This window comes from Pomacea canaliculata, linkage group LG8, assembly GCF_003073045.1.
Source record: "Pomacea canaliculata isolate SZHN2017 linkage group LG8, ASM307304v1, whole genome shotgun sequence".
Lineage (NCBI taxonomy): Eukaryota > Metazoa > Mollusca > Gastropoda > Architaenioglossa > Ampullariidae > Pomacea > Pomacea canaliculata.
In genome coordinates, this window is record NC_037597.1 from 28,561,093 (window position 1) to 28,587,735 (window position 26,643).

General features: G+C 50.8%; 2 protein-coding genes across 4 annotated transcripts in view; one reads left to right on the forward strand and one right to left on the reverse strand.

The window, feature by feature from the left end:
- Nucleotides 1–279: 279 nt before the first annotated feature.
- LOC112571036 (polypeptide N-acetylgalactosaminyltransferase 5-like) lies at nt 280–11,269 on the forward strand. 3 transcript variants are annotated; one of them, XM_025249820.1, is made up of 12 exons: nt 280–569; nt 2,661–3,217; nt 3,475–3,631; nt 3,898–4,064; nt 4,742–4,906; nt 5,576–5,786; nt 6,217–6,334; nt 6,534–6,713; nt 7,478–7,612; nt 8,122–8,217; nt 8,712–8,834; nt 11,101–11,269. In XM_025249820.1, the coding sequence occupies exons 2-12, from the start codon at nt 2,806–2,808 to the stop codon at nt 11,245–11,247; spliced, it is 1,911 nt and encodes a 636-aa protein (XP_025105605.1). In that variant the 5' UTR covers nt 280–569; nt 2,661–2,805; the 3' UTR covers nt 11,248–11,269. The 3 variants fall into 3 exon arrangements, with proteins under 3 accessions (XP_025105605.1, XP_025105608.1, XP_025105607.1); XM_025249823.1 differs by lacking the exon at nt 280–569 and adding an exon at nt 880–1,707; XM_025249822.1 differs by lacking the exon at nt 280–569 and adding an exon at nt 1,825–2,349.
- A 7,977-nt stretch (nt 11,270–19,246) lies between these two features.
- The window catches only part of LOC112570948, a 52,815-nt gene continuing 45,418 nt past the window's right edge, over nt 19,247–26,643 (reverse strand). Inside the window, exons 4-5 of the mRNA XM_025249700.1 lie at nt 25,419–25,548; nt 19,247–21,796 (exon numbers count right to left, since the gene is read on the reverse strand). Of these exons, the coding sequence (XP_025105485.1) occupies nt 20,605–21,796; nt 25,419–25,548 (1,322 nt within the window). The 3' untranslated portion in view covers nt 19,247–20,604. The remainder of the gene's footprint in view (nt 21,797–25,418; nt 25,549–26,643) is intronic.

The following is a 26,643-nucleotide window of genomic DNA, read 5'->3' on the forward strand; positions in this document are numbered from 1 at the left end:
ATAAAGCTGGGTAAGCGTCATTACCGCTCATCACTAAGGTCAAGAGTTCACCATGGTGGACATACGGGCAACTGACCGTCACCAGGTGTGACATGTCACGAGCAGAGTGAAGTACGCAAGCAGCGCCCTGCCGTGTGAAAGCAGATGTGTGAAGATCGATACTCACCAGGGGGCGGCACTAGAGGGGAGCCTCGCTTCCACGTCACCAGCGTCTTCTCGCGCGCTTTCCTGTGCAGTTCCCTCCTTGCTTCGTATCCACACCGCCAGGTGGCACCACTGCTCTGTAGGCAAACGAGTTTGTTTCACGAGTCGTCTTCCCCTGACGGCACGTGTCAGCGGCTTTGTCTGATGTTCCTCCTCGGGAACGCCACCAACTTTCAGCACCACGTGATCTCTACTCACATCGCCACGAGGTGGAGCCTCTCGCATCTTCCCTGACGACGACAGCAAGGTAGAGGCTTGCCAGCGGTGCAGCTGACGTGCGGTAAACACTGGCCTGGACTGGCCGGCCACCCGACACCGGCTACCCGTGTATGCTGCGTGTAGGAGAGTATCGCAACCCTGTAACTGTACGTATCTTCCACGTCATCATCCTTTTGTCCTTTCATCCTGTCTCTGTCCTGTCTTTGTCCTGTCATCACCCTGTCTTCCCTCTGTCTTCGTCATGTCTTCACCCTGTATTCGTCCTGTCTTCGTCATGTCTTTGTCCTGTCATCATCCTGTCTTTGTCCTGTCTTCGCCTTTTCTTCACCATGTCTTCACCTTTTCTTCACCCTGTCTTCGTCCTGTCTTCACCCTGTCTTTGTCCTGCCTTCATGCTGTCTTTGTCCTGTCTTCACCCTGTCTTCGTCCTGTCTTCACCCTGTTTGTCATTCTTCGTGGCCTTTTCAGACTTTCTTGTGTCTCAACCCTGTCTTCGTGATGTCATCTTACTTTTTTTAAACCATGCCTTCCTCATGTCTTCACCATGTTTTCGTCTTGTGTTCACCTTTATTCTTCCTGTCTTCGCAGATAATAGATTTGCTAGTGTGCTACCTCTGTGACACCAAGACAACTATTATTTGTGTATACACGTAGCTATTGCTGTCTTTATTCTTATCTCTCGTTCATCCAGCTTCAGCGACATTACAGTTTGGCAACAAAAGCCACTTTGATGTCGTGCGTCCTCACAGATATCATCAGCGACAAAACAGTTGAGGTTGTAGTCGAGTGGTGCTGCCATTGACAGCTAGCGTACAGCTTGTCATCTGAGTAGTTTCTCTCGACAAACAGTTGTGAAGTTGGTTCACATTGTCTAGTGACAGTAGAAGCAGTGATGATGGTGATGATGATGAGGAGGAGGAGGATGACGACGACGATGTTGATGATGACGATAAGAAGGAGGAGAGCGGAGCTAGTTGAATGTGGGGGAGAAACGTGCGCCTGGGGCTGAGCTGAGATATGTGAGCAAACAAGGGGAGGGCCTGGCCCACCTTGTGTGTGTATCGAGCGACGCCGTGTGATGTCACGCGAGTGTGTGTGTGTGCACGTGTTTAGTTGTCCCCCCCCCCACCTTGCCTGCGGCCTTTCGTTTTCTTCCTCCATCGCCCTCCTTGCCGCAGCTCACATCGACCGATGGCGCAGATGGTAACAAAGAAACACTTTCATGAAAACTGTCTTTGCCTTTGGGTCTGCCTTTATGGCAGTGAGGAGCACAGGTAGGAGTTGGTGAGTACAACACGTGTGTGTGTGTTTGTGTGTGTGTGGATGTGTTTGTGGATGTGTGTGTGTGTGTGTGTGTGTTTGTGTGTGGATGTGTTTGTGTGTGTGTACGTCTGTGGATGTAAGCATGGCTGTGTGTAATTTATTCAGTTCACGAGGTCGGTGAGGTGTCAGACCCTATTTTTTCAGCGCTGGCAGTTTTTGCGAGAGCGGATGGTGCCGATCTCCTCCCCCTCCTCTTGTTTCTTTGCCCCTTCCAGTCCCCCAGATGAGACGGTACCGATCTCGACTGGAGAAAGTTCGTTGCGCCACGGGGGTGTCGAACCGGCGCAATGCCAGAGTTCAGCACTCAACTGTGCGCTAAGTGGTGTACCGTTGCGTGTGTGTGTTCTCGTGCGACGATACACGTGCGATGCGCGTACAACACCAGTCTCACCTAGTGGCCGTGATGCACTGCACGCTTCGCTGAAGCTTGGTGACGTGACTACGAGGGGTGGGGAGGGGTTCTAACACTCGACAGTCACGTGCTCGCTAGTGGTCCTCACGGACGGCGTCCTGTGGAAATGTAAATGGCGTTTGACACAAACTACAGGCCATCCTACACAAACTAAAACAAGGCCTTACTTTTTTCTACAGCTGCTGTAGTAGGTGAGCAGTAGTGTCAACAGGTTCTACAACTTCAATACTTTCACAAAACGCTTCACCGCTCACTCACTCCAACTAAAGGTGTCGGCTAGTTGATTGAACTTGTAACGTGCACAGCGTCGTCTCCACACGTTGACGGGTAGACGGACAGTGATGGCTGCTGAAAATCAGAGACATTCATACTCAGTGGTGAGCCACACTGTTCGTCGCCGTCTAGCAGCCACTACATCGCGATCTTCTGGCGTGCGTGCGTGTGCGTGTGTGTGTATGTGTGCGTGCGTACGTGTATGTGTGTGTGCGTGTTATTTCTCTAGACTCGCCAACAACGCCATCAGCATGAGATTGCCTCTGTGATCATCTGGACACCAGTCTGAGACCTGATTGTGACCTGCAGGAGCATCGAGGAAGAGACCTGCCCTCAGCTGACTCTGCATCTGGCGGCTGGCGACAGGTCACGTGATGCGTTGGACGAGATTTCGCGTGGTTCGCCTGGTGACGCTGCTGGTGCCCGCGGTGTGGTTCCTGTATGTCCTGCAAGTCTTCCTCGCTAAGGACGCCGGTCTACCAGACGATGATCCTCCTGCAGCCAGGAGACAGCAGGCTGTGGACAGCATGGCGGTCGTCAGACATCCGGCATACAACATCAGCGCCACCATGGTGCCAGAAGGCCAAGCTCTTGGTAGCCACGGCAACGTTGATGCCCAGAAACCACAACTTCAAAACAGCGGCGTTAAGATCCCAGACAAGGACAATGGCAACCACGGGTTGCTAGGCAACGTTCTCAAGTTTCCGGAAGGAAAGAGCGACCTCAGTGACCTCGCCAACATAACGTATCCACCCTTCATCGAACGTCTGCCGCCAAATGCTGAAGGTGACATTCAACTCATTTACTTCAACGCTGACATGACATGACATGACATGACATGACATGACGTGACGTGACACACGTTGCTATTTTTAGGGCAGGCAGAGAAATGAAGGGAAAATGGTCTACACGTGGAGCAGACGACTGCTGTCATTGATGTCCTACACGGCAGTCAGGCCACGTACTATTCAATAGTACCCAGCTGTTACGTCACAGCTGACTGAACGTGTTACGTAACACTCGCTGCACGTTGCTGTGTGCAGGTCAGGGGCCCAAAGGCCTGCAGCAGATTCGGGAGGAATGGCTCCCGGCCGACAAACGCCAGGAGTTCCAGGCCAAGTGGAAGGCCAACAGCTTCAACCAGTACGCCTCCGACCTCATCCCCGTCCACAGGGACCTGCCAGACGTGCGGCCAGCACAGTAAGTCCACTGACGTCACAGCTACGTCACGCTGATCGCGTCACAGCCATGTATAGAGAAAAGTATTTACACAGTTCATACACAGTATGGATGATGACACAGCTGTGACACTAGATGACAATGATAACAGCAATGACATGGTTTGAACACTATTTGATGAGGATTACTAATAACCACTAGACGATGATGATGATTAAATAAATGCAAAAGCTTGTTGAGGCCACGTGGCTGTTACAACTGTTACAACGAATGTTGGGAACCGGCAGGTGTCAAAGCAAGAAATACCCGACTGTGCTACCCCGAATGAGTGTTATCATCATCTTCCACAACGAAGCGTGGTCCGTGCTGCTGAGGTCCGTTCACAGCATCCTGGACCGCACACAGCCCGACCAGCTGCTGGAGGTCATCCTCGTCGACGACTTCTCCGACATGGGTGAGCCTCCGTCTGACGTCACGGCCATCGGGGTCAGTGTCGCTACCAACACGAGGCTCTGTGACGACGACCTTTAGCTGCGCAGAGCCTGGAGAAATGAAATCAACTGGATTCCATTTTATTGCCAAAAAAAAACAAAAAACAAACAAACCCCAAAACCATCATTGATAGTGTTGTCTTCAGTGTGTTTATGAAGTTACAAAATCATTTCACGTTTGTAAACAAACACAATCAATGTGCGGTTACTCATAGTCACGTGATGCTTCATCTTCTACACACAACACTTTGGTACACAGTGTAGCAGCAAGTGTAGTAACACTAGTCAATGGCTGCTTCAGCTCAAGTCACGATTCATCACCTGGTGAAGCTTTTAGAAACTGTGGAACAATCACAAACAACTTCACAAATAATTTATAATTATAGGAATGGTTGGTAGTATTGTCACAACATTGAACTTATGATAGTCACTGTCTAGTCACAGTCACAATATAGTCACACATTATGTTATTATATTTATTATATATATTACATTACAGCTGTATTATTGTCATACAGTAGTTGTTAAAATATAGTTGTATGCACATTGATATCATTGTTTTACAGTAATTGTTGTTAAAATATAGTTGCACACAGTTCAGTGACGTGGACTGCGATCAGGATGCTGTCGACTGTTCCAGAACACCTGAAGAAGCCGTTGGACAAGTATTTCCGCGACTACCCCAAGGTGAAGGTGGTGAGGTCGGAGGAGAGAGGCGGACTGACACGAGCTCGTCTCCTGGGCTGCCAGGCGTCGGGCGGCGAGGTCCTGGTCTTCCTCGACTCGCACATCGAGTGCACGAAAGGTCAGAGAGCATCCACAGCACGGCAGGTTACAAAAGGTCAGAGGACAGTCAGTCACATGACTGCCAGTACATTAGAGGTCACGGGAGTGTGTGACAACATGTCAGATTATTAGGCCAGTATGTCAGAGAGCTGCCAGAGCCTCATGATGACATGACCAGCCACGAGCCGTAGTCGTGAGAGCTGACCGTCCACAGCTGCCGTGCACAGCTGCCGTGCAGCTGTAGAACCTGATAACAAGGCTCAGCTACGTAAACAAAACAAAGTCACACTCGTGTACGTTTGTCTGAGCCGTGAAGGACGTAGTAGGGGAGATAACTACCAAACACATGCAGCATCTTGTTGATGTTTACTTCCAAGCTACCCGTGCAGCAACGTACCTTAGCATCTTGTTGATGTTTACTTCCAAGCTACCTGTGCAGCATCTTGTTGATGTTTACTTCCAAGCTACCTGTGCAGCATCTTGTTGATGTTTGTGGTGCAGGTGGACAACGATAACCCTGACAAATTATTTCTGAAAGTTTCTCCGTGTTCCTAGCGCCGTCACTCACTGTCCTGAGTATGTCTTCCATGTTTGTGAACGTTGACATGCGCATCGAGACGTTCACGTGAACGCTTTGCATGACGGGACAGAGACTTGTCCTTGAAGTGTTTCTGTGTGTCACGTGCAGGGTGGGCGGAGCCTCTGTTGGCAGTCATTGCCGCTGACTACAAGGCAGTGCCATTCCCTGCCATTGACATGATCAGTGCCATGTCGCTGGCCTACGGTGCACACGGCACCTCGCCTGTGGGTGGCCTTGCCCTGCAGACCTTGACCTTCATCTGGGCATCTAGTGACATGCACGTGATCCGCACGCGACCCACCGCCCCGGACACCAAGCCGTGAGTGACTGGCTCTCACACCTGCCGTGACTTGATGTCACATGGTGTTACACTTCATTCACATGTTACACTTACATGATATTACACACGTCATGCACACGTTACACTTACATGATGTTACATGATGTTACACTTCATTCACAGATTACACTTACATGGTGTTACACTTGTCCTTTACAGGTTACACTTACATGATGTTACACACGTCATGCACACGTCACACTTACATGATGTTACACACGTCATTCACACGTTACACTTACGTGGTGTTACACTCGTCATTCACATTTCAATGTTATGTGACGCTACACTTTGGATATTCTCAATGACCTACTAGTCTGTCTCCTCGCCGTGTGTGGCAACTAAAAGGTTACACACTGTCACGTGCACGTTGTTGTGTTTGTAACACGCGGGTTGTTGTGACATGCAGGTCGCCCACGATGCCTGGAGGACTGTTCGCCATTTCTCGCCGATGGTTCGAGGAGCTGGGAGGTTACGACCCTGACCTCAAGTACTGGGGTGGGGAGAACATGGAGCTGTCCTTCAAGGTGAGTGGCAAGGGTGCTGGGGTGTACACGGTGCACCCGGGGTACTGACTGCGGAACTTGACACTAACTGTCGCTGTCCTCAGACTTTGACTGACGTAGAGTGTAGACTACACCAGGGTGCACTGCCTACCCCTGAAACACTAAGTAGATCACCATGGATACCACAGTCACACTCTAGAATGACCAACATGTGTCACAGACCTGGATGTGTGGCGGGTCGCTGGTGGTGGTGGACTGTTCGCACATCGGTCACATCTTCCGGAGCACGAACCCGATCACGTGGTCTGGTAGTGTAGGTGCCGCCAACTACGTGCGCGTCGCCCTGGTGTGGATGGACGAGTACAAACATCACTACCTGGAGCGCATCAACTACAACCTGGTGGGCGTGTGTGTGTTGTGGGGGTGTATGAGTGTGTGTGGGTGTGTATGTGTTATGGGTGTATGAGTGTGTGGATGTATGAGTGTGTGTGGGTGTGTATGTGTTATGGGTGTATGAGTGTGTGGGTGTGTATGTGTTATGGGTGTATGAGTGCGTGAGTGTGTGTGTGTTATGGGTGTATGAGTTGTTAAGACTCAGTCTTTGTGTGTGTGTGAGAGAGAGACAGAGAGGCGGGGTGGAGATAATGAGTAGAGAATGGAGATCTTGAAGTAAATGTATCTATATATGAATATTGCGCATTTGATACACTTAATTACTTACTTACTCAATCACTAATTACATTCCTGCAGGAAACGCACTTTATCGTTGAACATCTTGTACCTTGGGAGGCAGACAATACACAATGATGGAGAACACAGACTGTCACTACACATGTTTACATGTAGCAGACCTTAGTAGTGCTGCTACATGTCTGTGTCTGTACATACATATCTGTGTCTGTACATGTCTGTCTGTACATATCTGTGCCTGTGTACATATCTGTGTCTGAGTCTGTGTCTGTGCATACATATCTGTCTGTACATATCTGTGTCTGTACATATCTGTGTCTGTGTCTGTACATATCGGTGTCTGTGTCTTTGAGCTTGTCATGTGACCCACACACACGTCAACGTGGTGTAGACAGACAGTCAAGACAGACGCCACCAGGTGTAGTGACCAGGTGACAGTTCAGGCTCGTTGTACAGGTGTGGGTGTGGTTCCAGGGGGACTACGGAGACATCACCGACCGCGTGTTGCTGCGGAAGAGACTGAAGTGTCACAGCTTTGACTGGTACGTGGACAACATCTACCCGGAGCTGAGGGCACAGATCGTACAGAACGCCACCTACGCTGGATATGTATGTACAGAAAGAGACCTCCACATACGTCTGCAAACACGCACACACAAACACACAAACACGTCCTATAAAAGTCAACGTACTCAAACATATTAAAAATACACAACAACAAACACAACACATGGAGAAAATCACACACACATATCGCGCGCATGCGCTCACACACTCTGTCTCTCTCACACAACACATACACTCTCACACACACACACTCACACACTATCTCTCATACTCTCACACACACTCTCTCTCTCTCTCACACACACTCACACATACACACTCACACACACACACAGACAGACGTTTAATGCTCACACAGTGCACAGTGTACCGGTGCTACATGTACAACACGCTGACACCAAGATGGCAGACAGAAGAAGGGACAGCATGAAGAGAATAGCGAGGAGCGAGGCTGTAGTCAGGAAAAGACGGGAGGGTTAAAGGTCGCAGCTCGCATCTGGCGACATGTTGTGCACGTTGCCCGCTAGGTGACCTCACTCACTGTTGTGCAGGTCAAGCATGACGTCAGCGGTCAGTGTCTGGACAAGATGCGCAATGATCAAGCAGGCCCGCAACTCTTCCCGTGTCATAACCAGGGCGCCAACCAGGTAGCTTCCCTTGTTCCGTGAGTGGTGGACAGGCGACCGACAGGGTGCAGGGTGACCGAGTGACGTGTGCAGAGTGACGTGTGGCACAGGGTAACGTATGTGACAGAATGACAGCTGTTAGTGGCACGATGACATCAGAGGTACAGCACGACAGGGAATACACACTGACTTGCTGTATATATGTTTATCTGTAACAGGAGAACTAAGGCGTGCAGGCAATGAAGCATACACACACGCCAGTTTATTGTGAAGATCCCTCAGTCTGTCTGTCTGTCTGTCTGTCTGTCTGTCTGTCTGTCCGTCTGTCTGTCTACCTGTGTGTCACGCCTAGTAACTGTAGTGTAGCTCGCTGTGACATTATCGAGGTTGTCACTCTAGAGAAGCAGAACATCAGTGGAGTAAATGAAAGTCAGTTCAGGTGAGCTGCTCCCCCTCACCCTCACCCTCACCTCACCCTCACCCTCACCTGTCATGTCAGCACCTGGTGTGTGCAGTTCTGGTACCTGAAGGACGACCGCTACCTGCTGTGCGACTCCATGTTCGTGCGCAAGAAAGACTCGACGTCAGACGGCGTCAGCATGCACAGCGTGGCCAGCGACCTCTGGCGATACGAGGAGGTAAGTCAGTTGATGAAAGTCCCACGACTACGGCAACTGCTGTTATCGCCCCTTTCACCTCTCACTCCTCTACCATCATCCACTGTCACCTCTACCCGGGGTGGCTCTAGGCTTGTGCAGGTGCACAGTTTGCGCATGTCTGAGGCCGCCCCGACCTCTATCATCATCAACACTCTACAACAACCACTACACACACTGTCTTATCAGATCATCGGATGATTGTTGTAAACGTGTGACTGTGGTCATTATTTCATCGTGCCTTTGATAATGTCGGCTTTTATTCACACAAGAACTGCAAGGCAAGTAAAAAACTCCTTTCACACAGCAGAAAATTTTTAAAGTAGTTCACACACCACAAGTCCTATTGTGAAGTAGTTCACACACAAGTCCTATTGTGAAGTAGTTCACACAGAAGTCCTATTGTGAAGTAGTTCACACACCACAAGTCCTACTGTGAAGTAGTTCACACACCACAAGTCCTATTGTGAAGTAGTTCACACACCACAAGTCCTATTGTGAAGTAGTTCACACACCACAAGTCCTATTGTGAAGTAGTTCACACACCACGAGTCCTATTGTGAAGTAGTTCACACACAAGTCCTACTGTGAAGTAGTTCACACACCACAAGTCCTATTGTGAAGTAGTTCACACACCACAAGTCCTATTGTGAAGTAGTTCACACACACAGTCCTACTGTGAAGTAGTTCACACACACAAGTCCTATTGTGAAGTAGTTCACACACCACAAGTCCTATTGTGAAGTAGTTCACACATCACAAGTCTATTGTGAAGTAGTTCACACATCACAAGTCCTACTGTGAAGTAGTTCACACACCACAAGTCCTATTGTGAAGTAGTTCACACACCACGAGTCCTATTGTGAAGTAGTTCACACACCACAAGTCCTACTGTGAAGTAGTTCACACACCACAAGTCCTATTGTGAAGTAGTTCACACACCACGAGTCCTATTGTGAAGTAGTTCACACACAAGTCCTACTGTGAAGTAGTTCACACACCACAAGTCCTATTGTGAAGTAGTTCACACACCACAAGTCCTATTGTGAAGTAGTTCACACACCACAAGTCCTATTGTGAAGTAGTTCACACATCACAAGTCCTATTGTGAAGTAGTTCACACATCACAAGTCCTATTGTGAAGTAGTTCACACATCACAAGTCCTATTGTGAAGTAGTTCACACATCACAAGTCCTGTTGTGAAGTAGTTCACACAGTCGTTGTAAGGACACTACACGTGTGCGGTAATTAAAATGGAGGAGCAGCAATAGAGAAGGGAAGATGAGAGCTGACGAGACTGAGTGCTGATGAACAGTTTTTATCCTCGCCTTCATCTTCCATTGACTCTCTCCCCTCACACCAAGTTTTTGCCATTTCTTGCGCTTGACAGATTCTCTCCCTTCATTGCCGCTCCTGCCCACGTGACACGTTAGCATGGCTAATTCCTCCGGAAACCAGATTAGCAGCCAAATACCAGGCTGGTTCTCATGCTCCAAGTGAGCTGCGCGGGTCACCTCACATTTCTAGAGAGATGATAAAAAGCCGTTGAAAGAAGTGGGCGAGGAGAGGTTGTCCTCCCTTTCACTCGACGAAGACCCTACACGGAGGTCGCACGACATTTTTCACCTTTTTATGGCAAAATGTCGTCTGCTGCTACCACGTGGCTGACAGCAGCGAGAAGGACTGAGAGTAGTGCTAGGACCTGGTGTATGTCTCCATCTCATGATCTTGTGATTGTCTTTGTTGGTCACAGACTGTCTGTAGGAACATCCTGGCTGTCTTCCGTGACAGGTGTTTATATTGTATCTGGATTGTCTTTCCTTGTGTGGTGATGTGTTTATATTTCGTGTGTGGTGATGTGTTTATATTGTAAGTCATCAAACGGTCTTTGTGTATGTATTGCTCCTTGTGTTGTGCTGTGTACCCCTGTCATCTAAATCATCATCCACGACACGCTTTCTGTGACTTGACCTCAGTGAGTGTGTGGGGGGGAGGGGAGGGACTAACCCTGTCATCAAATATCTATTTCATAGATGAAGCCTTTTGTTTGTGTTACCAATGGTTTATTTCCCAGGTGTCATCTCTCGGTCATAACTTCCATAATATTGATGTGCATGTGTCACCAGCTATTTATAGCTTTGGCGTGTCATTAGCAATGTGTCGGTTGTGTGCACGTGACCTGATACATCCCTCAGTTCTTGTCCTTCACATGTATGTAACAATCTTTTCTCCTTTGTCACCGACCAGAACACCAAGCGACTGCGTCACGTGACCTCTGACCTGTGTCTTCAGAAGAAAGCCAACGAGCCCCAGCGGCTGGTGTTGAGGACGTGCTCCACCTCCGACCTACAGCGGTGGACGTTCCAACGACGACAACCCTTGACTTTCCTCTGACCATTACAGTTGTGTGAAAGCCCGTTGTCAGTCTGTCTTTTAGTGCGTGCGTCATAGCAAGGTGTGTATCTGTGTGTGTGGGTGGGTGGGTCATAGCAGGGTGTGTGTGTAATAGTATGGTATGTATGTGTGTGTGCGTGTGTATGTGTGTGTGCGTGCGTACTAGCATGGTGTGTATGTGTGCGTCATAGCAGTGTGTGTGTGCGCATAATAGCATGGAGTGTGTATGTGTGTGTGCGTGTATGTGTGTGTGTGCGTGTGTGTGTGTGGGTAATATCGAATTTGTGGTCTGGATTTGGTTAGCTCCAGTTGGCATCATGATGTAGGGGGCGTGCTTGTTGTGCTCTGATCGTGAGAGAAACTTCATTTACCTCCCTTTAAACCACCGCCGACCACTGAGGAGGTAAAACTAAACTCCCGAGGCAGCTGGTGCCCACAGTCCGGTCAATCGCAAGATACGGAAGGACATGAAGCCAGGGCAGCCTGGGTACAGCAGAGATGCAGTGACATTGAGGACGGTGTCGCCAGGGGTGATAACCGACAGTCCTTCCTGCTCAACACCATCGGATACAGTGGGGCAGAGATCCAAATGAGCGGGGTACAGTGGAGGAGGTGCTGTCCTCCAAGTACTTGGGTGCGACCGTTTTGAGATAGACTGCTTCCAGAGGCTTCTCCAGATTTTTTCAGAGGGCAAAAGACAGACGACTTCATACGCAGCCTAGTCACGTGTCTAGTGGGTCCCCAGAAGTCTCTGCGCGCCTCCCGTCAAGCAACAACTCAGGTGGTCAGTCATGGCAGCCCTCACCACACCTCACACGGCCCTCACAAGGCAGTCAACACCGCGGCAAACACAAGAAAGGGTGAGTGACTAGTGTGAAGGAGGTAACAGGCTGTTCACTGGGGGACTAGTGTGAAGGAGGTAACAGGCTGTTCACTGGGGGGACTAGCGTGGAGTGGACAGGCTGTTCACTGGGGGACTAGCGTGGAGTGGACAGGCTGTTCACTTGGGGACCATCTCAGGTGGACGACAGATCGCCTTGCTGGCGTGAGTTCACTGCTGCACACCCTCAGCTCCCCTGTGACTGATGTTAAACTCATTATCAGCTTCGGGATGAACTGAACTGAAACCGTCGACAAGATTGTGGCATCGTCAGTTGATAAGACGGCTTCTCGCTCAGCCTCATTGTGTGGTGCGAGTGTTTGCTGATTGCTAGAGTTCCGTGAGACATGGCAGCCACAGTCTGAGTGTCGTTATCAGTCGTTCATCGGTGGATAACTGATAATATCTCGATATCACACAGCACTTTACATGGGTTGCGATAATCCCGTTCGAGTAACACGGGCGCGGGAGAATAAACACACACGCACGCACGCGCGCGCTCTCACATTCACACATTCACATGTGTGTGAATGTTTCTCCACAATTCCCACGGTGAAAGAGGATATTCCCAGGTAGGCCATGCAAGAGATCGCGTGTCTTGTGATATTTTGCAATCGCCATTCTCAAAACCAGACCTGATCGTACGGACCTCGCGTGCTCGGGCTGGGGTCAGAGAGAAGGACAGAGAAAAAGAGAAGGAGAGAGAGAGACTGAGGGAGGAAAGACAAACTTCCGGAAGGATGCACAACCCTGTTATCCTGCCGCCTACCGGAAGGCAGCACGGGTCCATCCAACCCGTGTCCACGTTTTTGGCGGGCACACTGCGCCACCAAGCGGCCAGACCTCATACAGCGGACAAGGGGGCACCAAGGGCGACAACTGACATTTGTGATTGATGACGCACGCTACCAAACAGGGGGGACAACCGGAAATCTCTGGCTGCAGCTTTGCCTTTTTCCTTTTGTCGCTTTTCTCTCTCTCTCTTTCTTTTGTGAGAGAAGTCGTGGTGCTGCCTCCCGTGTGACGGAGACGCTGATGCAGGCTGCTAGCATCTCAAGCAGCGGAAACAACTCCATTTCCTCTTGACTGCTGTAAGAATACATATTACCGGCCCTCTTCTCACTTGCCGACCTCTGAGGTGTCCCAATGCCACAAAAACGACAAGGAGAAGGAACAAACTACACGCACGCACACACACGCACGCACGCACACACACACAGACACAAGCACACACAGAGTAGCCTCGCCTTACCGCTGCGAGCTCTCCGTCGGTCACGTGCTGCTGTGTGCTACTTCCTGTGTGTCTCGACCCTCCCTTGGAAGCAACTGTTGTCTCAGTCTCACAATCCCTCTATCAGCCGCTCTGCTCTCGCTTGTGTTATCTGCCCTTTGTAACCCTCGGTCACCCGCTGATGATGTCGGACTTAACTGTCGATGTCGGCTTGTGAGTGGCTGTCGGACACTTGTTAGTACTGGCACTTCTCAAAGCACAGGTGACACTTGGTCATTGCAAGTGGCTGAGTAGACTTATTTACACCTGTAAACATGACAAGTCATGATGTCTGGCTGCTTCCTGCCCTTTACCTGAGCAAAACTGAGTCAACAAAGCGGAGTGAACGTGGGGCTGAACACAGATCACCAGGTGAACAGCAGCAGACGTCACCCGGGGTATCACCCTAGTAACACGGTCTGTCCACTGCCTCCTTCCACATTTTCAGCCCCCCCCCCCGCAGTTGAGGGACACCCTAGTGTTAGGGAGGGCGGCAGTACAATTGAGTGAAGAGCCTCGTGCACGTGGTTTGGTTGTACATCTCGAGAAGCTACGAGACCGACGAGAAACTACGAGACGATTAGCATGAGTCCACACAACAGCTGTGAGTGACGTAAGCGCAGTGAGCCATGAGTCTGTCAGCATGACGTCATTAGCTGTTGGCAGTCCACGTCACGTGTCTGTAACTGTGGGGTCCTCACGTGCCGTCAACGTGCTCAGTCAGTTAACCGAGAGCTGACTCTCGTCTCGGACCCACGCACTGATGAGCAGAGTTCAGCTCTGCAGACTACACAAAAGTAACAAGTTTTCTTTATTAACACTTTTTGACACTGATACGTCACTTGACCCTCTGCCCTCACTGCGCCCCTCCACTTCCCGAATGTTCTCACGGTGGTCTCATCTCCTGGCGGAGGTGGGATGTGCGAGATATTGAATTTGTCCCGAGAAACCCAGACTGTGAACATCAAGAACCGTAACCTCTGTGATGCATCGCCTGTCGCTCACGTGCATAATTTGGGGAAATTATCTCCCTTCACGTGTTGTCTACTCCCCCTGTTTGCTGTCTCGGTCCTGCAAACACTGAACCACTCTTCTAGTCTTGAGGGTGGCAACAACATTTTAGGACGGCCGTTAGTGTTAAGTGCCTCGTTAAAGGCAGTTACGTGTTCAGTTCATTGTTGGCTATTATTATTATTTTTATTATCATGTGGCAATCACAGTCCACCCCAGCATCAACGCCCGACCTGCTGGGCTAAACTGACCCATGGGGAGGCCCATTCTACAAAAGTCGGGAGAACGAGTCGATGAACTTTGCAGACCTTAGTGACTACACATCTGATAAAGGCGGACACGTGTGGAAACTGTTTCCTGGCGAGTATTGAGTTTCGAACACGAAACCTTTTAAACGGTCTCGCCATGGCCTCGGGATTTCAGGTGCACCTTGGGTTTTCAATAGTTTCTTGTCTTGTGTGTTTGTGTGTGTGTGTGTGTGTTATCGTGATGACATCAACTCACCGGGTGTTGCGAGCAGACTAGTGAGACTAGTGACATCTCCAGGGCGCCACCACGACCACCCACACTTCGTGTCCACTGGACGGACAGGTGGGTGGGGTAGCTGTCACGTGCTGTCAGTAAAGGTTAGAAAATATTGTTTCGCTGGATAATCAGGCCACACCCTTTTTTTTTTTTGTCGTTCGCCTCTTTCACACTTGGAGACCAGCTCTTGATATGAAATCGGTGGCACGAGGGGCTAGGCATGTGATGGGGAAATTAAGCATCGACAAGTCTGTCCTCCAAGTCCTCCAAGTCCTCCAGTCCTCCAAGCGTTGTATAAAAGCTCGGCGACCACAGTGTTGCTGAATAATGGAACGGGAGCTTTCTTCACAAGACAGCAGGTGTAAGTCATGGGTGCCTCCAGCCCCCTTTGTGATGAATATCTTCTTGGGGAACATCATGCGTGAAACCCTCCGCCACCATCACACTTCCATCTCCACTGGTGGACTTCTGCATCCTGCGCTTTGCAGACGACAGACCGTTACAGGCACTGACAATGAACTGCAAGACCTCACAACAGACTGACACACAGTTCACATGCACGTGGAATGGAGACCAGCACTGACACCAGCAAAGTTGGGGTCAATGGCAGTGACAAAGCTCAGGTCACTGTCACCGGGGTACTGGCTCCCTGAGGTCAGCAGCCTCCAGCACTTGGGGACCACCCTCTCCAAGGATGGCACACGAGGGAAGGAATGCTGCCAGTACACGAGGAGCTAGGATTCAATAACACAGGCGACATGTCAGCTTAGTGTTGGACAACACAGGTCACGTGTCGTCACGTGTCGTCACGTGCTGCTATCAGACGAGTTGAGGACGTGAATAATTTCACATTTCCGCAGTTGTTAACACATTTCCTCTTGGCTGCCGTCTTCTCCGAGCATGGGCTTACAAGGTCTGCTCACGAGTTTAACAATGAAACCTTCAAAATAATGTCTTCGTCAAATTAATTTTTTGGTGTGTGGGGGTCTCTCGGCAGATTTTGTGGCAACAATAACATGAAGCACCCTTGGGGCTGGCGAGAGTTCTTTTTTACACATCCAATCTCTCCTAGACAAGCACCCAGCTCTCAGAATCTTTTTGTCCAAATACTTGAAAAAATGTGTCTTTCCGCGGGCGATCATATCAGTCGCCAAACGTTTTCTAGTTCACGAAAGGGACGTAACTCCATTTTACAAATGGCTACCCCTGCCCCACCGTAATGGCGCTGTGCCGGCCCCGTCAGCGTGAGTTAAGACGTTTTCCTCCATCCCCGCCGGCTGCCGCATCGGAGGGGAAAGCTGAATAGCGCAGAAATTGCATTTCACTGTAATTTGTGGCCTATCAACACACCGATCAATACGAATTTCGAGATTGCAGCCATAACTCAAATTTGTTCTCTCCCCTACGGAAGTGAGCTGTCATCGGAGCTGTGGAGGGGCGCCTAATGTGAAATAGCACTTCTCTCTAACGCTCCTCTCGGGCCCCTCTGTAGTAAAAAAACACATTAGATCTTAATAATAGTGGGCCGGGGCCCCGGGCCTGCGCGTGTAAAAACCTTGATTATGCGCGCGCAACAAGCACTTGAAAAAGCAGCGCGTCTTTGAGGCCTCACAAGGGCCGCACAAGGGTCGCACAAGGGCCGCACATTTTTCATCTCACATTCAACGGCAGTTTGTACAATGGGCAGCGGCCCAGTAAACTACACTCGCAATCAAATGAAAGAATCTTCATGAATAAAATGTCTATTTGTTTTCTCATTTCCTCCCCCTGCCCCTGGCTCTTTGTGGTGGGGGGGAGCAGACAGGAAGGGGGGTGGCTGGGTGGCTGGGTGGAGGTTGCAGCTGACGGAAGGCCCCGCCGAGGTTTGTGGTCCGTCACCCTCCCCGTAACATGCTGGTGCCTGGGTGAGTGAAATGGCGGGCGTGAGTTACCTGTCATGACGGGTTGATGACGTGCATCAGGGGCGGTAATGCTAGCCTGCTGGCTGTTGGCGAGGGCGGCACAGAGGTACAGCGGTACCTGTGCGGCACTGTTCACCTTCTTAAGTGTCGGCGCGTGACGTATCCAGTCATCCATCATCAGCCGCACTCGCTGTTTCCAAGCAATGACAATGGCCTTGACCTCAAGGTATGGCCGTTAAACATGGCGTCATTGATGTTCCTGCTCGTTAACTGGCAGTTGATGACTTACTTCCCTTGCGCCGCCAGAGTGAAAAGACTCCCAGTGGGGCTGTAGCCTACACTTACCTCCCCTGACAGCTGTTGACACTGGCGTTACGTCACCAGGGTTGATGTGGTGTTACGTCACCTGGCTGTGCACCTGTGACCAAGTCTCCAGTCACATCAACTTCGTGTTTACAAGAGACTGGAGTAGCCCGCACTTTGTCACTGTTCACATCTGATACGTTAAGGCAGCGGTTCTCAACCTGTGGGGCGCGCCCCCCTGGGGGGGCAGTTAGGTGGTCATTTTTTAAAGTGTCTTTATACCGGTATTAGTGAAATTAGCTGACATTGCTGGCTAAGGGGGGCGCGCGGACCTACCTGTGTTCGTCAGGGGGTCGTCACAAGTAAAAGGTTGAGAACCGCTGCGTTAAGGGTTCATCCTCACAGACGTGACGTACAGAGGAAGTGTGAACACGGCTGTGTGCATATCCTCACATGCGCACACACGCACACACACGTAGACAAACTATCCTATGTGATCTGTTGTCATGGTGACAAATATTGGGTGTGCGGGGGAAGGTTGACAAGCTGTAGTGTGCTCTGCTCTTGTTGACCTACAGAGGGGGAGACATTTATTCCTTCCCTCCTTCCGTTAGTTGCATTGCGCTTTGTTTTCTACGCTGCTGGTGGTCGTGGTGGTGGTGGTGGTGGTAATGGTGATGCTGTGGTGATGCATTATAGTGACGGTGGTGGGGCTGGTGGTGGTGGTGGTGGAGGTAGAGGGAGATAAAGTTACTGACGCCTCCAACAGTTTTCTGTGCAAACTAATTTTCAATTAGCTGACGTGAGTAATGTTTATTTGCTAAAGTGTTAATTAGCTGACTGGAGTAGTGTCAATTAGCTGTAGTGAGTAATGTCAATTTTCTGAAGTTTTCATTATCTGAAGTGAGCAGTGTTAATTAGCTGAGTTGAGTAATGTTAATTAGTTCAAATGAGTTATGTTAATTAGGCTGAGGTTAGTAATGTTAATTATTCAAGTTGAGCAATGTTATTTAGTTCAATAAGTAATGTTAATTAGCAGTTGTAATAATGTTAAGTAGCTGATGCGCGTAAATGTTAATTAGATGAGTTGAGTAATGTTAATTAATTAAATGAGTAATGTTAATTAGCGGAGGTGAGTAATGATTATCTGAGGTGAGTAGTGTTAATTAAATAGTCGAGTAATGTTAATTTGTTAAAATGATTAATGTTAATCAGCGGAGGCGAGTAGTATTAATCAGTGGAGGCGAGTAGTATTACTTAGCTAATGCTAGTAGTATTACTTAGCCATGGCCAGTAATGTCAATTAGCTGAAGTGAGTGGCACGTTCACCTCCAGACCATTGGCTGTTATTCATGGTCTCGCCTTATTTCAAGTCCATCTGCCGGAAATACTAACAGTTGTACTTGTTGCGCGTGCAAGTATCTGTAGCCTCAACTCACGTGATCCAGACTGCGGTCATTAACACTCCCGCATGCAAGTCCGCCAACGGTGATGTCGCTCGTGCCACGTGGTGAGACTGACAGTCACGTGACCTGATGACCCACACCCCTGGGCGCTGACGGCCTTCACGTTGCGTAAGAAGCGATGACATGATGGATTCCACTGCCTGCGGCCCTGACACCCGGGACATGATGGATGGCCACGTCACTGCTGTTTCTTTCACCTGCATCCCACGTGATGTCAGGACGCTGTCGCCACCATTGATCCTCACGGCTGGAGGTCCAGCGGGAAGTGTGCGGAATGTCCAATTATTTTGTTGGTTTCTTTAATTCGTCAGCATCCCAATCCACCCGCTTCTTACTATACTCAGCCCGTTCTCTTGTCATCAAGGTGCTGAAATATTCAAGAGCCTGTACCTTATGCTGACGTCATCACTTATAGGAAAACATCCGCGACTTTTAGTTTCTTGTATTCATGTTGTTGTCGTTGTTGTTACAAAGGCCCAACCACCACGTCTCCAGTCGTCTATTAATGTTTAGGTGTAAATACGAAACCCTTTCTTTACAATGATCACGGGTACATTTCAAACCGTCTCTTTATAATGAAACAAGAAACAAGAAACAAGAAACACAAATTAAAAAGTTGCAAACAAAACACTTCTGCCTCAACTGTTCCCAATGTGTTTAATGTTGTCATGGTAACGAACTAGAACACTAGATATGAATTAAAATCAGAACATCAGTTACACAAATAAATAAAGAAGTATCACTATGCCAGAGCAAAGGAAAACATCCGACACCAGGTGCGCGTCACGGAAGTGGCTGAGGTGAACTGCTTGACCTTTACTGACCCCGACAGCTTCATCACACAAGGATGCCGACACTGTGTGCCCCTGCCCAGGGGCCCAAACCAACAGCAAGAAATGTTTCACTCAGGCCGATTGTCTGACGGAAGCAGCCTACAGACCAAGAAACGAAGGTCATATAGCAGGAAGTGACGTCATTCTCGTTGAGATCTCGAAGAGCCCAGTGCAGCACACAACAGCAGCTCCGCCACAGACACGTCACGACAAAGAATGCTGAGCTGCGCATGTGCAGGCTCTTCAACCTTCACCTCAGCCTCGATTCTATCAACCAATGACGTGATCTCAGTTTCCCGTAGAACACGATGACGTCAAAGCCACGCAAAGCTGACGTCATCGTTTACAACAGACTGCTGTACGTCACTGAAATCCACCAAGGGTGGGACACTAACGGTGAACGCCAAGGGCCGCAGGTGGTTTTCAGGGAGAATTTTCTCACCTGCGACATTTGGAGGAGAGAGAGAGAGACAACCTACAAGCAACGTTTACGACATCACATCAAACATTCTAAGCTCTTACGACAGGTTGTCATGTCAGATAATGTTTGTCATGGCACACACTTGTTATGTCTTATGACAGCTGCCACGGAGTTTCAGTCTTGTCACGCCATGCAGCTGTCCAGCTGTGAGGCAACCATGGCTTACTAGGAACCCAACACTGGTTCAGTGAAACAAATTCAGTTTCGGTTGTCTACTATCTACGTCACTCGTTGTCCTTGCGATGGGTAGTCGTAGCAGCTTCTCCACCCCAACGCCACTCAGCGGTACTTTACTCCGTGTCTTCTCGTGGACACACGTCCAGCTCACCGACAAATCTGTCCTCACATAACAGCTGCCGATTGTTTCTATCCTAAGCTGCCTATTTGATCAGCACGTTTACAACTGCGGCATTGTAAGCTTACACAGCTGTCTCCAGGGCTTACACAGCTGTCTCCCGAACTTACACAGCTGTCTCCTGGGCTTATGCAGCTGTCTCCGGGGCTTTCACAGCTGATATTTGCCTCCTGGCGCACACATCGCTAACACAAGCACAATTCTCAGTATTTTTCTGTCACTCATTAGCCACCTGATAATTAAAGAACACACCTGGTGATGATGTCACCTGGTTTTCAAATGACCGGAAGTTGATGTGACCTGAAGGCCATGTCTGGGAGTGTGACCTCATCTCACCGCTTGCTCCAGCCCAGGAAGCCCCACAAGCGAGACACTAGCGGGGCCGGGGCCGCCCGGACAGCCTGGCGACTGTTAGTGGAGGTCACGTGACCATTGCCCTCGAACACCAGGTTGGGGTACTTGACCACTAAGGTGCCACCCCCCTGTACAGAACAGTCTGCTCTGGCGGTGCGTGGAGTCCGTGGTGGCGCCAGGGGGTGGCCGTGTAGTGACGAATGTTCCAGAAGCATCTCGCTGTCCGACGCCATGTCATCCAGCAGTTGTCCCTCCTGCAGCCATTGGCGGACGGGCGGGGCGCGGCTGCCGCAGGACCTGGGTAGTCTGTATTGGGCCAGCCACCCGTCCCGCCCACAGTGACGAAGTGAAGGGTGGCACTCCTCCCAGTCCACCTTCTGCTTCGGGTCAAGGTCGTAGGCTCCAAGGCCGTCACCTTCGCTGAGTTGGTGGCGCGCGGAGCTGCTCTCCACACACCCGCTGCCGCCGCACGTGTTGTCGTGGCGCCATCCCTGATGGCTACACGAGTGGTGACTGTGGTGATGGTGGTGATGCTCGTGAAGCAGCGGGAGGGGCAAGACACCGGGGGGGAGCGAGGTGGAGGATGTTGGGAGGGGCTGGTAGAGCTCGCGGTGGACACCCGCAGGATCCGAGCCGCTGGCGACAAAGACAGGGGAGGCCACCACCGGTGCGCACTTGCACCCGCACGTGTCCACCTCGCCCTCCAGCCCCGGCTGCTGCCCCTCCCATATCTCGCTGTACTCGGGCTCGTCTGTGGCGCCGCCACTCGCCCACCGGTAGATGATCTCCCCTGAAGCTGTGGGCGCCGAGTGGGCGGCGTGATACAGAGTATCTTCCCCTGCGTCACTAGCGCCCTCTTTGGGCCACACGTGCTGCAGGATGGGCAGCCGCAACCAGGAGAGGGCCGGCAGGAAATAGGCGGGGCAGGTGAAGGCCGGCGGACCCCCGGGGTGCTGTCTGATCCTCGCCTCTGTCGGGGTGGCCACGTACTGGGTGTGCTCCAGCAGACGACACACGGGTGAGCGCGTGTAGCGCAGGTCAGGGTCGTGAGTGTGAGCGGAAAGGTTCGAGTCGCTCGTCTCCCCCTCAACCAAGGCACCCGCTGCCCAGCCACCCGTCACTGTCGGCCTCTTCAGGGGGCTTCCTCCACCTGCCACCCGGTACATGGCCCTGAAACACAGCGCAACACAGGCAGGCATGAGCCACCCGGTACGTGGCCCTCGTCTCTTCCGTGAGATCTTTACATCGAGCAGTGCATAGTACTGTGTGTAATGTAGTACTGTGTAAGTGTAACGTCACCATTGTAACACGTGTAACGTCAGCATTGTAACGTGTGTAAGTTCTGTATTTATACACGTATGTAATGTCAACATTGTAACATGTGTAAGTTACATATTTATGTGTGTAGTGCCCTTAGTGGTGTGTCACAGTCATGTGCAAGTGTCACAAGCATAGCGTGTAGCGTGTGTCAGTGGCACAAGTGTCAAGGTCAGTGTATACAGGGTGTAGCAGGGTAAGAGTGGGGGGAGGTTGTAACACCAGGTGAGAGAGAGGTCTGCACACGACACTAACGAAGCAGCTAGCATTACCTGTATTACAGCTGTGGTTACAGGCTAAGCAGCTGGCATTACTTGCATTACAGCTGTGGTTACAGGCTAAGCAGCTGGCATTACTTGCATTACAGCTGTGGTTACAGGCTAAGCAGGAAGCTTGTCTGGCCAAGTTCTTTCATCGTCAATCAATAGATGAAAGTTGAAAGAAAACTTTGATAGTTGTTGTCTGCAGGCAGCTTCTTGAGGCGAGTCTGTCTCGTTGTGCCAGCCTTTCAGACAGCTTCCTTTGGAAAACCTTTTAGCATATTTTTAGTCTGATCAACATTTCCACAAATAAAACTTTTGCCACACGCGCTTTTTTCTCGAAAGTTTTTTATGCCTCCATTTTCGCGTCACAGCCTCTGTCTACCTGCAGGTCCTTGTCTACCTCACTGCCTCTGTCTACCTGCAGGTCCTTGTCTACCTCACTGCCTCTGTCTACCTGCAGGTCCTTGTCTACCTCACTGCCTCTGTCTACCTGCAGGTACTTGTCTACCTCACTGCCTGTCTACCTGCAGGCAGCGGCGGCGTTTGAGGGTGGCCAATGTGTCACCACAGCCACTGACCACCACTAGCGGCCACCACGACAGCAACTGCTCTGTCCCTCCTACCCACCACCCCCATCCCCACTCCGACATCACGTGGCTGCACGTTAATGAGCTGCAGTCATCTGCCTCTAATCGCTGGAGCTGGTGCCGACGACGTGAATTAGACGTGACGTTTCCAAGATGTCCGACTGCTAATCACGTCGGGGTGGCCTGCGGCACGGAGGGGGCGCGCTAGTCAAACAGGCGGACAAAGGTCGGCAACAAGGGGCCCAGGGCGGCCCGACACGGGGCCACGCTCCCGTAATGGAAACTCGTGGTAGGGCGCGCCAGACCGAGTGAATTGCTGCTCACGCTTTCTCTGCCGACTGAAGAGCTTTCCCAGCGTCCTCCGCGAGTCAACACCGGCTCAGTCTCAAATGGAAGCCAAGATGTCCAGCTAATGGGCCGCCGGGCCATTCCAAAAGTCATTCGGCAAAGGACACAAGCCGCGACCTGAGTCACAAGCGACCTTGACACCAAGTCCCAAGTGAGGACGAGGAACATTTTTAATGGCCGGTGGGCAATGAGGCGATGAGGCTACAGCTGCAGTCAGTGAGGTCAGAGGTCAGGTCACTTGCCACTAGGCTTCCATCCCAGACAGTGAGGTCTGTCACCAGGCGGTCATAGTGTCACTGTCAGTCACTGAGGTCTGTCACCAGGCGGTCAGAGTGTCACTGACAGTCACTGAGGTCTGTCACCAGGCGGGCAGAGTGTCACTGACAGACAGTGAGGTCCGATGACAAGATGACATTATTGTGTCACTCTCTCTAATGCGTGTTGATAGACACGCACACAGACACACAGACACACATCCCTATCACCAGGTCTGATGACTGTCAGATGTTTCACACGAGGCAGTCACGTCATCTCCCCCACGTCTGCCGTTAGTCACGCCCAGGCCTGACGAGAGGGGGGGACAGGGGGGTCTGGTGTACCCGGGCCCGTGGCTGTCAAGGGGGTCCGGCCTTGGTCAGTGGATTTTTTTTTTTTTCTCCTTTTCTTTTTCTTTTTAAAGAAAGGTCTAAGGAGAACACCCAAGCATTACACATGCAGAAGTTGAGTTTGAGTGTAGATATTGAGATTCGAATTGTAAACATACATTATATACTGGGAAAATAATTTACGATTACAAGTACAAGGGGCCCGGAGAGGTCGTCTGTCCCGGGGCCCGGGCTGGCTGTCGGCGGCCCTGGTCACGCCACGTCACAAGCCCCAGACACAGAAGAGCGCAAGTGACGCACACACTACACACACAACAAACAGTCAATACTTGCAATACTTGCATTGAGAGAAAGAGAGAGAGATGTGCAGAAAGAAATAAAACTGAATGGAGTTATGCAAAGCACGTTGTTACAGATGCTCACGACCTTCAGTCTAACGGGTCTCGCGCCCACCACGTGCCGCAGTGTCGACCTGGTATCGACAGGCGTCAAGCAATCAGCGGCAGCCTCTACGGCCGTCACACGTCGGTGGAGTGAGTCCTCGTCCATCCACCGACAGCATCCACGCCTCGCCTTTAAAAATCAACTCTCAAACAAAAATGTGGAGGAGGAGGAGGAGGTTGAGGAGGAGGAGCTGTGAGGCAAGCAAAGGTTTGTGTTGCGGACCTCGTCCTCGTGCTTCCAGTCGAGTTTCTCGCTGTGGCATCAGCAGAAGTCATCAACAAGTCATCTTGCCCAAACACGTGTTTAACACTCGTTCATAAAACTTACACCAGGCGGCGTGGTGTTGCCCTCAGGGGTCACGTTGTGCAACGTCATTGTAGGAACCTTAGCACAAGCCACCTGGAGGGTGGTAGGGGGAAAGAGAGAGGGAGTGTGAGACAGAGGTACAGATGAGAGAAGAAAAGAAAGATGAGAGAAAGGATGATACAGAATGCAAAAAACAAACAAACAAACAAACAAACAAACAAAAAAAACCAAACAAACAAGAAAGGTCACAGGGTGAAAGGGGAAATGGTATGGGAGAGAGAGGATGAGACAAGACGATAGAGAATAATAGAGGAGTGAGAGAGAGATGGAAGTATAGAGGTAAGAGCCGATGGTACAAGGGCGGAGAGACAGACACGGAGACAGATTTTCAGGACCGCGAATTTGAAAGCAGGTGAAGGTCCAAGCACTCGAGATGAAGTGCCTCCGGAGACTACCCCCCGTCTCCTACAGGGAACACAAAACAAAACTAAAAGGAGTTCGTGGTCAGTCACCGCCATGATGGTATCTAGCGACCTCTGCTGGCCATCATCAAGACATGTGATGCGGAATGTCACCCGACATGACACTGCCATGACAGTCCTCCAGGAGGCACACAGACGAGGTGGGGGCTGAATGACATCAGGTGGACAGGCTGCCAGTCGGGCGCCTACTGACACGCAGGGCAGGTGTGAGTGGTGCAGCTGCTCTAGTCTTGTCACACGACACCCACCCTACAGGTCACAGTTACAAGACACAGTGTCACAGGACACAGAGATAGAGAGAGAGAGAGAGAGGAAGAGAGGGAAGAGACTCAGAGCAACTTTTATCAACATCTTCAGTCTGCAGTTTTTACTGACATCGTTTACACATTGCCAATGTCATCATTACGTAGGTGCTTATCTTCATCGCTTCTCCACCTTACCGTTTGCTGGGGTGGCGGTAGTACTTGTACATGACGGCCGCCAGCAGCACCAGCAGCACCACCACCACCAGTGCCAGGGCGGGGATGACCCACTGGACACCGCGAGGCCCGGGGCCTAGTCCTTCATCAACTGCAACAGCAAGATCATCATCATCATCATCATCATCATCATCTACAGAGCATCGTCACCACCCACTATCACCTCCACATCATCAACCTCGCAATAAAATACAATAGCCTGACATCGAGGCGGACGGAGGCTCACACACACACACATCTCTGAACAAAATGCTACAGGCTCCGAGTGGGAGGATTGTCGTGTCCGTTATAAACCTCAGGACTGTCCAGCCTCAGGTCGTAATTCCGGATTTCATCCTCGATTGGATTGAAAACGATGACAGGGAGCCCCCCCCCCCCACACACACACACACGCACGCACAAGGCTGTGCACGCGGGACCACGTGGTGCGTCCAAGACTGTTTGTAAAGGGTTAGGAAGACAGCTTCCCTCCCATCATCACCTCCTCACCAAGCGCCAAGTGCTGTGTGTATTTTTATGTGCAGGTTCAATAGTCCTTTCGTGTGGCGGATTTTTGACAAGCGAGCGAGCGGGTGGTGGAGTGAGAGAAATGCTTCATCTGGCGATGAGAGCGTGTGACGTTACTGTCCTCGTGCTTGACTGCACGCGGCCTGAGTGACGCGCATGATTACACACACCGACCTCGCCTGAGTGTGTGCAACGCAACAATGACTTTGTTTAGACACTTGATATGAGAAATGCAGGCCCAGTGCTTCCGCCTCTTGGCCATGTTGTGTGGAGAGCTGCGTGTGGAGAGCTGCGTGTGGAGAGCTGTGTGAGGAGAGCTGTGTGAGGAGAGCTGCGTGTGGAGACCTGTGTGTGGAGAGCTGTGTGTGGAGAGCTGCGTGTGGAGAGCTGTGTGTGGAGACCTGTGTGTGGAGAGCTGCGTGTGGAGAGCTGCGTGTGGAGAGCTGCGTGTGGAGAGCTGTGTGTGGAGAGCTGTGTGTGGAGACCTGCGTGTGGAGAGCTGCGTGTGGAGACCTGTGTGAGGAGAGCTGCGTGGCCAGCAAGACTTACCACACATAAGCTCTCTCTGTCTCTGTCTCTCTCTGTGACACAAGCTATAGGAGAGTGACGTCCCTTGGTGGAGACGTTTGTGTAAGCGGACATGTGACGTCGACTTGTGACGTTTCCTGTGGCTGTGGGT